This window comes from Myotis brandtii, unplaced genomic scaffold, assembly GCF_000412655.1.
Source record: "Myotis brandtii unplaced genomic scaffold, ASM41265v1 scaffold250, whole genome shotgun sequence".
In the NCBI taxonomy this organism is placed as follows: domain Eukaryota; kingdom Metazoa; phylum Chordata; class Mammalia; order Chiroptera; family Vespertilionidae; genus Myotis; species Myotis brandtii.
Genome location: NW_005359478.1, coordinates 2,292,779 through 2,303,690, shown reverse-complemented (window position 1 = coordinate 2,303,690; position 10,912 = coordinate 2,292,779). Strand labels below are relative to the sequence as shown.

Genomic DNA, 10,912 nt, shown 5'->3' with positions numbered 1-10,912 from the left:
GCATTTAAATATATAAAATAAGTATCAAAAATATAAATCTTTGTTTTACTATGGTTGCAAATATAAAAAAATTTCTATATGTGACACGGCACCAGAGTTAAGTTAGGGTTTTTCAAAATGCTGACACACCGAGCTCAAAAGGTACTCAAAAGGTTCGCCATCACTGCCTTAGGCGAAGGCACGGTAGGTAAGGGTGGGGCTGGAGTGCCCTGCATCATCCTGCAGCTGGGGGCTGGGCAAGGCGGTGGGGAGTCCCTGAGCCACGTGGCCTGCCCTTCCCACCAAGCAGCCTGCCTGGTGTGCCCACTGCACTGTCACTGCGGAGGAGCCCCAGGGAGCAGGAGACAGGGCCCAGGCACAGACACAGGGATGATCTCCCTGTGAGCCCTGCAGTGAGAAGTCTGGGGTGGAGGGGGCTTCCCTGCCACGGAGCACAGGGCTCAGCTGTTCCCAGAACCCCGTCAAAGCCCCAAAAGGAGCCCTAGCCGGTTTGGCTCGGTGGATAGAGTGCCAGCCTGCGGACTAAAGGGTCCCAGGTTCAATTCCAGTCAAAGGCACATGCCCGGGCTCAATCCCCAGTGGGGGGCTTGCAGGAGGCAGCCAGTCAATGGTTCTCTCTCATCATTGATGTTTCTCTCTTTCTCTGCCTCTTCCTCTCTGAAATCAATAAAAAATAAAATAAAATAAAAGCCCCAAAAGGAGGGGTCTATTTCCTGAGGCTGCGGCTCAGATGACTACAGACTGGCCTAAATCGACAGGAACAAGTGCTCTCCCCCTCTGGGTGCCAGAATCTGAAATCAGGGCGTCCAGGGCTGTGCTCCCTCGGAGGGCTCCAGGGCAGGGTCCTTCCTGCCTGGTCAGCTTCTGGGGGCTCCTGCGGCTCCTTTGCTCCTGGCCCCATCCCTTCAACCTCCCCTCATCTTCACGAGGCCTCTCCTCCATCCTCACCTGACTCCTCCTTCATCTTCAGGTGCCCCCTGCTCCGTCCTCTCTATACCCCACAGGCCTGTGTCTGTGGCCCATTTGGATGCAAGGCAGTCACCCCAGGATGCAGACGTGCACTTGACTTCATAAGGAGCTCCGTGTGTTTGGGGAATTGGGAGAAGGGCCTCTGTAAAATTAAATTTCAAATTGTATCCGAAATATGACTGTTTTGGTTTTATAAAAGTATCTCTGCCCATCTGTTCATAAAAAATAAAAAAGGATTTTGTTTTACCTCGAAATGAAATTGATTCGGGGTCTGCAAACCAGCAGACTGCCTGCATTCGCTCTGAGACGTGGCTCTGCCTGGCGCCTCCTGGTCCAAGTCCCCGATGCCCCCCACCTCTGTGGCAGCATCTCCCATCCCCTGGGCCCCCATTCAGCACAGGCACCCTCAGCGCTTCCCCTGCAGCCCCAGGGACCTGCTGAGCCCGGGCCCCAGCCGGTCACCAGTTCCCCAGGTCCTGCCTGCAGCCCCGGGTCCTCAAACCGGTGTGGTAGGGCCCTGAGAGTTGACCCCTTAGGCCAGCGGTTATCAACCTGTGGGTGGCGACCCCGGTCGAACTATGACCCTTTCACAGGGGTCGCCTAAGACCATCGGAAAACACATATAATTACATATTGTTTTTGTGATTAATCACTATGCTTTATGTTCAATTTGTAACAATGAAAATACATCCTGCATATCAGATATTTACATTACGATTCCTAACAGTAGCAAAATTACAGTTATGAAGTAGCAACAAAAATAATTTTATGGTTGGGGGTCACCACAACATGAGGAACTGTATTAAAGGGTTGTGGCATTAGGAAGGTTGAGAACCACTCACTGCCTTAGGCAGAGGGGGCAGATACTGGGTGTGCACTCTGCTCCCCCGCCCCCCCCTACACACCTGGCCCCGTGATCATTTATTCATTTCCATTAGTGTATCCTTCATCTGATTCTTTTTGTGGTTTCTATGTCCTTTTTAAAAAATTACTTTTTTGTTAATCCTCACCTGAGGATATTTTTTCCATTGATTTTTAGAGAGTGGGAGGGAAGAGGAGAGGTGGGGAGGGAGAAAAACATCGATGTGAGAGACACATTAATTGGTTGCCTCCCAGAGGCACCCTGATTGGGGCTAGGAATCAAACCTGCAAGGTACATGTCCTTTACTGGGAATTGAACCCTTGACCATTTGGTGCATGGGCCAACACTAACTATTGAGCACACTGGCTAGGCCTCCATGCCTTTATTTTTCGGGGGAGAACGCAAATGCAGTTCCCACTACCACAAATTATGCAGCCGAGTTTCCCACATTTGGGGAAATCACGGGGGTCAGCACATCTGGAGTGCAGTGTATCCTCACCTTGGGAAAAACCCCTTGTGATCATGGTCTCTCTCCTGCCAGGTAGGTATTCCATGTCTTTTTTTTATGCTACTGAAGGGCTCACTAAAGTCCTGGAGCATCCTTATACCTGTATTTTGAACTCTCTATCTGATAATTTGCTTGCTTCCATTTCATTTAGTTCTTTTTCTCAAGTTTTCTCCTGTTTTTAAATTTAGGAACTATTTGTTAGTCTTGTCAGTTTGGCTGCTTCCTTGTGTTTGTTTCTATGTATTAGGTAGAGATGCTGTCTCCTGTACTTGGTAGAGTGGTCTTTTGTAGTGAAATAGAGATAAGGTGATGTCAAAGAAGGAAATAGGGTAAGAGACCCCAAGTCAGATAGCGATTAAGTGGTAGATTTGTGACTCAAAACTCTGACTCTATACCAAGAACCTGGGTATGGTCAGACAATTTAACTCTATTGAAACTGATTTGAGTAATTATTTCTCAAATCTCCCAAAGATGGTACACAGCTAGTACTACTGTATATGCATTAAGGACAAGTGAATCATTACACACAATGCATTCTGTCAGCGTTTACTACTTAATTCTTTCGGGAGCCTGTATAAAGGGGCTGTACCGTGCAAAGCTGCCGGATTCAGGTGGAGTGTCAGTAAGGTTCTCAAGGACCACCGATAAAAGTGTAAAATTTGGCCAATTTTAGATCTAACACAACACTTTAAGAAAGATAATTTAATTTTTAGGAAAAGAGGCACAATTAAAATGTGAAAACCATATATAATAAACTGATATTAGTTTCAGGAACAAGAGGATGTCTTATTGCCATTATAGTCACTTTACAAGGAACCATTTCAGCCAAGTTGGGAGTTGATTTGCAGTACTGTCCAGTCTCATGAGCTGTGTGTGTGCTGTGGGACGTCCCATCTGATTGGGCCTGTGATGTCCATTGCCTTCCATGCATGTTGTGGCCATGGCCTAGAGGTAGGCACAGAGCCGCTCCAGCTGCCCAGGATTCCCATTACTTAGGAACAGCAGCTCCTTTTTACCTTCTTCCGTGTGAGCTGAATGGAATCAAGCACAGATAATTGGCAGTTCTCTCCTGAAGTATTAAGTTACACCCAGAGAATTCTGTAGAGGCTACATTATCTAGATTACATTCTGATGTCATCAGCACTCCCAGAGACCTCACTGCTAGATCCTTCATCCTAATAAATGATTATATTTTCTATGCACATTTTCCCTTTCTGTCTCTATTCTTCCAGTCCAGCATTTATCTTTCCCATTATTCCAAGATTATCTTCTGGACTTTAGGACACGGTCAAATCTCCCAACCAACCCAAATCTCTCCATTGTGCTTCCCAACCCATCATGTTGCAGCTGCTTTATACTCTTTCCTTTAGTAACATATTCCAGTTACAGCTAATTCTCTATGACCTATCGATAGAATAGCCTTGACTTTTCCTCTATATCCTCCTCCTCCTCCCTGTCCTCAAGCCGAGGGCAAGGATAAAAAGAACAGCTCAAATGCTCTCATGTACAAGACTAGGACAGAAAGAGCAAAGATTTGGTTTGATGGGGCGGCGGGGTTTAGTCTCTTACACAGTCAACTATTCTGTGGGTGTCCTAGCATATGAGTCAATTGAAGTTTGTTGAATGATGAATAAATGCAACAATGAACAAAAAAGATAAAAAACAAAGAAAAATGCAACAATGAGAGTGTGGCCAGCAACCTGAACCAAGGGACTGGGCTTGGTTTGGCCTCCTCTCTCAGCATGAGCATTTTATTGTAGACTACGCTGAGAATTTAGGGAGAGATATAATGTCTTTTGTAAATTAAACCTTACCCCCGCCCCCCTTCTGTACCATGTGATCAGCCAGGAAGAAGTCAAGATAAAGGGAATAAAGATGAAATACAAACTACACACTACTCCTGAGGGAAGAAGAGGTCAAGGTTTTGACAGTGGGGCTCTTCCTGACAGATAAAGTCCTTATAGAAGAAATTAAACAACTGACCTTTCTCATGTTGAAGCCAACTGTTTTCCAAATAATACTGAATACAACTTTCAAATTCTTTTGGGTTATAGTTGCCAACCAGGATAGGAATAAAGGGATCCAAGGCATCAAATCCTTCCTGGAAAAGAAAAAGGATAAAGATATAGTAATTGTTAAGTGACACACAGGGCCTGTACGCACTAGGTCAGTGATGGCAAACCTATGACATGCGTGTCAGAGGTGACACGCAAACTCATTTTTTTAGTTGATTTTTCTTTGTTAAATGGCATTTAAATATATAAAATAAACACCAAAAATATCAATCTTTGTTTTACTATGGTTGCAAATATCAAAAACTTTCTATATGTGACACGGCACCAGAGTTAAGTTAGGGTTTTTCAAAATGCTGACACGCCGAGCTCAAAAGGTTCGCCATCACTGCACTAGGTAGTGCTTTTGGCCACACATTCTCTTTTAAAGATAATCTCTTTTCCTTCTGGTTCATCTACTACATGTTGCCTGTGTGTGTGTGTGGCTGTTGCAGGCACCTGTGTTCTATGTTGACCTCATTAGAAATTCAATTAAAAAAATATTTTTATTGACTTCAGAGAGGAAGGAAGAGGGAGAGTTAGCTAGAAACATCAATGATGAGAGAGAATCATCAATCGGTCGCCTCCTACACGCCCCCAGCTGGGGATCGAGCCCGCAACCCGTGCATGTGCCCTTGACTGGAATCAAACCCTGGATCTTCTGGTCTGTAGGCCGATGCTGTATCCACTTAGCCAAACCAGCCAGGGCATGAATTCATCTTGAAAATAAATTCTTCTCTATCAGTTTTCCATGGCTTAGAAATGGTGGGTATTAACATTTCCCAACCATGGTCCAGAAGGTGCCTTTAACTGGGTCTTATTAGTAGCCCATATGCATCCAGGGTAAGCTTAAAGGGGCACCTACTGGCCAAATCTGGGATAATTTAAGCATCGAAATAAATAATGGTATTAAAAATTAAGAATCCACATGTCTGTACTGAAATAAATAAATACATACGGTAGAAAGGAAAACTCTTACATATAATAGAAAGCCAACCGATACATTTAGAGGAAATGATGGAAATAGAATATATCTATTTTGCTATTATCATGATAACTAATTTAGGAAGAATCACCAATAAGTACTAAAACTAGTAAGGAGAAATTTGAGGAGTAACAGGATATTTACCTAGTCTCAAAATATACATCCACAAGGTTATTTATTCACTATAAAAGTAAAATAACAACTTCACTGAGGAGAAACCAAATGGATGCCACCTTAATTATGTGTTCAAAGTTAACATTGCTAGTAGTAGGAGAAATAGGTTTCATGTGCCTCCTAATATTATGCACTAAGAGCACACATCACTTCTAATATCACATATAATCAGGAGAAAAACATCAGACAACTTCATAAAATAACCCCTAAGATAACTGATATGTATTCTTCAGAAATAAAAATATTAAGATTATAGAAGACAAAGACTGAGGAACTGTCCCAGGTTAAAGGAGACTAAAGACACATGACAACTGAGTGCAACACGCTGCCCAAGACGCTCTTTTTTCTGTAAAGAATATTGGGATATTCTGTCAAAACCAGAGTAAGTTCCATAGGTTAGGTTAACAGTATTATATCGATGTCAACTTTCTGATTTTGACAGCTGTGCTTTGGTTATATATTAAGATATCTTTGGTTTTAAGAAGTACACATGATTTTGAAATAAAGAGGCATCCTCAGGTTACTGCTACATATTCAGAAAAAAATGAATGAAGAGGAAGAAGAATAAAGCAAATATGATTAATGTTAACATTTTAGGAATTTGGGTGAAGTCATACAGGAATATAATTTTTATCCAAGTCTGAAATTATGTAAAGAAAAAGAAAAAGATGTCTTTAGACAGAATGACTATCTAAGGGAAACAAGTTTTTCAATGGTTTGACCTTTCCCAGCAGTTCCTGGGGCAGATAGGCTTTCCGGGGCTTAAAAAGAGACCCAGTCTGGCTCAAAGTCATCACAATGGCACCTCCATTCTGAAAGAAAGGAGAAAAAGACAATTAGAAAAAGCTAAAACAGATAGAAGATCTAAAAACACTTTGAACAATTGTAAGCAATGTAATTACACCAATATTTAAATAAAATGGTTTTGAATAAGCTTACTCCAGTTAAATGGAAAGATTAGAAACCAAATATATAGCCTTTAAAATTGGTACAGTTATGGGAATTAAATGAGATAAAAGAACGTTCTGTCCATAAAATTAGAGACTGCAAAGTGCTAGGAATGACGTAGTGGAAGATCTTTGAAATGAAAATACATTTCTCTCTGAAATATGTTAGGCATCATATCACTCACCCAGTCATTTTTCACCATCTTCCTCAGGTTGTGAATAAGTGCTAGTTCCTCTGCGGCGATCTGCACATTGGTCAGTGTGCGAGGGGAGGAAGGGGTGGGAGCAGAAGGAGGCCATTACTTCCTTTTGCCTGGATGCTTCCCTGAGACAAATTACTAGTAATTGATAACGACTAAAAAACCTTCAACTACTACGTCACCATAGTAGAGGCTGAAGATAAGCCTCTGAGATAAGCTACAGAGCTGTTGGCCCTAAAACTACTGCTTCTGGAGTTTAAAAACAGTCCCCAAGGGCAAAAACACCCACTGTCTCCAAATACCCCCAAGATACTTCTCATCTTCTCTTTTTACACCACATAGCCTCATTTTGAAAAGAGAATAGAAAGAAAAAAAATGTACTCGTAGCTTCTGTTGTCATGCTCTTTTCAAATACTGTCCCTTCCCTAGCCGGTTTGCTCAGTGGATAGAACCTGCGGACTGAAAGGTCCCAGGTTCGATTTCAGTCAAGGGCATGCACCTTGGTTGCAGGCACATCCCCAGTAGGAGGTGTGCAGGAGGCAGCTGATAGATGTTTCTCTCTCATCGATGTTTCTAACTATCTTTCTCCCTTCCTCTCTGTAAAAAATCAACAAAATATATTTTAAAAAACAAAATACTTTCCCTTAGTTTTCAATGGATAGTGGAACTTGGTATCATCCTCTTTAAAAAAATTGACTTTAGAGAGAAGAGGCGGGAGAGAGAGAAAGAAACATCAATTTGTTGCTTCCTGTACTTGCCCAGACTGGGGCTCAAACTCACAACCTGGTATGTGCCTGGCTGAGAATCAAATCCACCACCTTTTGGTGTACAGGACGGTGCTCCAATCAACTGAGCCAAACCGGCCAGGGCTGTATCAGCTCCTTTTGATGCTATTTTCACTATACATCTAATTCAAATATTCCTAGGCAAGAAAATATATTGTATGTCTACCATGCCCAGACTATATATAATATGGCACCAGAAATCAGAGAAACCAGAGCAGAGAAAGTCAGTTTTCCTACTGGACTTTTATCTTCTCTTTTCAGCGTGGTCCTTCCCCAGAGCGCATTGACTCCATCCACTGCCACCAGGAGGTGAAAAGTACCCAAAGAACTTTGCCTCTTTAGCTCTTTGAGCACAATCCCAACGGCATCTGTGGCGTTCCTCACCCGTGTTATACCCTGTAGCAAAAGGGAGAGAGTGGCTTACAGCCCAGCCTGTCTATAAGAGGCCTTCTCTGGTATGGCACCGTACACAGTATCTTTTTTTATACCTGTTCAACTACTTCTCCCAGAGAACTGCCTTTCTCAATGCTTTCTCGCTTATTCCAGACATACTTCTCTTGAATTTTTATCTAAAGCCAAACAAAAGGTTGTGTTATTAGGAATCAGTTTAAATCTATTTTTCAAGCCCCATAAGAGGTCTATCTCAGTATGAAGTGAATGCTATCTAGCCCATTTCTGCCTGGAACTTAAACACACACACACACACACACACACACACACACACACACACACACGATTCTGACTATAAAGGTCCAGGATAAGACACGTACATTTTTAATAGGCTCCTAGATGATTCTAAATATCTAGGTTTGAAAACCTCTGGCCTAGAGATCATATTCAAGAATTACTAGAGTAAAGAGTAATTTTACCAATACATTTCTGGTTCCAAAAAAGATTTTATCTGGAGAAAATTATGTAGCTAGAATATGCTTTAGAGAATTTGAGCCTGTGACCTTGGAAAAGTCAGTGAATTAATTTGAACTTCAATTTGCTACCCACAAGATGGGAACAGCCTACTGCTGGCTCTATGGGTAAATGAGTTTCAGACTGTGAGCTCACTGTGAGTAAAATACTATATATGCAAGAAGTAGAAAATGGTACAGTTATCTCAACCATGATACTAGTTCTCCAGTCTACTGGTACTTGGGGCACAAAGAAGATAAAATCTATTTAAAGAATGGCCAGCACCAAACTTCTGGGAGTCTAATCACCTGACTCAAGAAACGCTCATTTGTAGTTTTGAAATTCTTCAGCCAGACCGAAGCCTCTAAAGGTTGATCAAAGCGCTGTTTGTTATAGGAGGACTGCAGAAGATCCCGGCAGTCTTTCACCCAAAGATGAGCTAAAAAAAAAGGGGGGCGGGGGGCACAGAGAACAAAGTAGGCAGTAATTAACTGTATACAACACAAAATACTCTATTAACTGTAAGTCATGGGGAATGACTTTAGTGTCCTATATATTTCTTAAAGCCTTGTTTCCAAGGTTTATTTTAGATTAAACATTATCATTACACTCAACACACTAGGCATACCAAGTGAATTAATGGTCACCTCAGCTTCCTGGTAGTTTCTAAAGATAGTCATGGTATGTGGATGCACATATACAACAAGGAAGGATATGTACAAAGAATGAGAGTTTAAGTTTTTAAACTCTAGAATGTTGATTACCAGGACCATGTCAGTTTCTCTGGACACTCAAAACTGCTGACTGATGGCCATGATGCCTGTGATGACCTCTAAGGTGGGAGTTTATGCTCTTGGGCATCACATATCAAAGTGAGGACTGCTGGGCCAAAATAGTTCCTTCTTATTATCAAGAGGTTCCAGGAAGCTTTCAGCTGAATTTCTTCTTCTTTTTAAAAAATAGGTTTTTATTAATTTTAGAGAGAGAGGAAGAGAGGGGTAGACAGAAACATGGATGAGAGAGAAACACCAACATCAATGGGCTGCCTCCTGCAGGCCCCCTGCTGGGTACTGAGTGTGCAACCAGGGCACGTGACCTCCTGGTGCATGAGTCAACCAGTGACCCACACTGGCCGGGCAGCTGAATTTCTTCTTGTTGCATTTACTTCACCTTGCAACTTGCTTGTCAGTAATATGAAGAAATTATGAACTAGTTTAGATCATTCTGTATCTGGAGCAAAGGCCTCTCCTGTAGCCATCAGAGAGCCCTGTCCGAAAATTAAAGCCACAATGCTACCACAGTAACAGGATAACAAACCCGTACAGTGAAGATAGGAAGTTCTTACCATCTGGAATATGCAGTATCAGCCAGTCCTGTTTTGCACAGAAATGAATAATATGGCAAAGACTGAGTGTTTTTCCTGTTCCTTTTTCCCCATCTAAAGCACTTGCTGTTAAAGAAAACATTACCAGAAGGAACACTTCTGCTAACAAAAAGTACACTTGCATTTCTTCTTTTCTCACATTTGAGGGAGGAAAGCACTGGCTTAAGACAGCCCATGTAGGCAGGAAAGGATACAGAGAACGTATCGTACAGCTGGATGAGCAAAATTGGTGTTTTTCAGGTAATGCAGAAGCTCTAGGGCTGGTTTCCTTACCATCAGGCAAGCTTCATTGAATGTCTTCATCTAATAAAACAGGGAAGGAGAAAGGAGAGAGTGGGTGTGGAACTTCTAACCCATTCTTGGTATGCACACTGAGCCTAATATAGCAACAAATTGTATATTTTTAATTTATGCAGTTAGGAGGGGTTGAGTTGATTCTGATTTTGAAAATATATCCATATAATTAAGCTAAAAATTGAAACACATGATCTCACACCAACTAACGTAAGAGTCAGCTTTTGATTGTATCTGTTATGAAGTACAGATATTGCATCAGTTAATTGAAATCTATAAATAATACAGACATCTCACAACATAACTACCGGTAGGTATTCCACTTAGGGTTGATGTAAATACTGAAAGCATATAAAATGCTACTTAATGCTATCTCTAGCATGGCTCAGTGGTTAAGTGTTGACCTATGAATCAGGAGCTCACCATTTGATTCCCAGTCAGGGCATATGCCCAGGTAGCAGGCTCCATCCCCAGTAGGAGGCGTGCAAGAGGCAGCTGATCAATGATTTTCTCTCATCATTGATGTTTCTATAGCTCTCCCCATCTCCCTTCCTCTCTGAAATCAATAAAAATATGTTTTCAAAACATCAATGGAAAAAATATCCTCAGTCAGGATTAACAACAACAACAAGGAATAATTTCTGAGGCTAAAAATAATTCAGCAGGAGTTAGCAAAAAGAACCAATCATGTCAACAAAATATGCTTGCAGTTATTCATGATTTTTTTTTTTTTGTTAATCCTCACCCCAGAATATATTTTCCACTAAATTTTTTTAGAAGTGGAAGGGAGGGATGGAGAGAGGGAGAGGGAGAGAGAAACATCAATGTGAGACACACATCGATTGGTTGC

General features: G+C 41.9%; 1 protein-coding gene across 1 annotated transcript in view; it reads right to left on the bottom strand.

Annotated features, from left to right (window-relative positions):
• Positions 1–3,026: 3,026 nt before the first annotated feature.
• Positions 3,027–10,912, bottom strand: part of DAP3 (death associated protein 3) — a 26,257-nt gene continuing 18,371 nt past the window's right edge. Inside the window, exons 4-12 of the mRNA XM_005867542.1 lie at positions 9,963–10,071; positions 9,730–9,822; positions 8,693–8,823; positions 7,970–8,050; positions 7,719–7,877; positions 6,682–6,741; positions 6,272–6,361; positions 4,323–4,440; positions 3,027–3,370 (exon numbers count right to left, since the gene is read on the bottom strand). Coding sequence (XP_005867604.1) covers positions 3,285–3,370; positions 4,323–4,440; positions 6,272–6,361; positions 6,682–6,741; positions 7,719–7,877; positions 7,970–8,050; positions 8,693–8,823; positions 9,730–9,822; positions 9,963–10,071 — 927 coding nt within the window. The 3' untranslated portion in view covers positions 3,027–3,284. The remainder of the gene's footprint in view (positions 3,371–4,322; positions 4,441–6,271; positions 6,362–6,681; positions 6,742–7,718; positions 7,878–7,969; positions 8,051–8,692; positions 8,824–9,729; positions 9,823–9,962; positions 10,072–10,912) is intronic.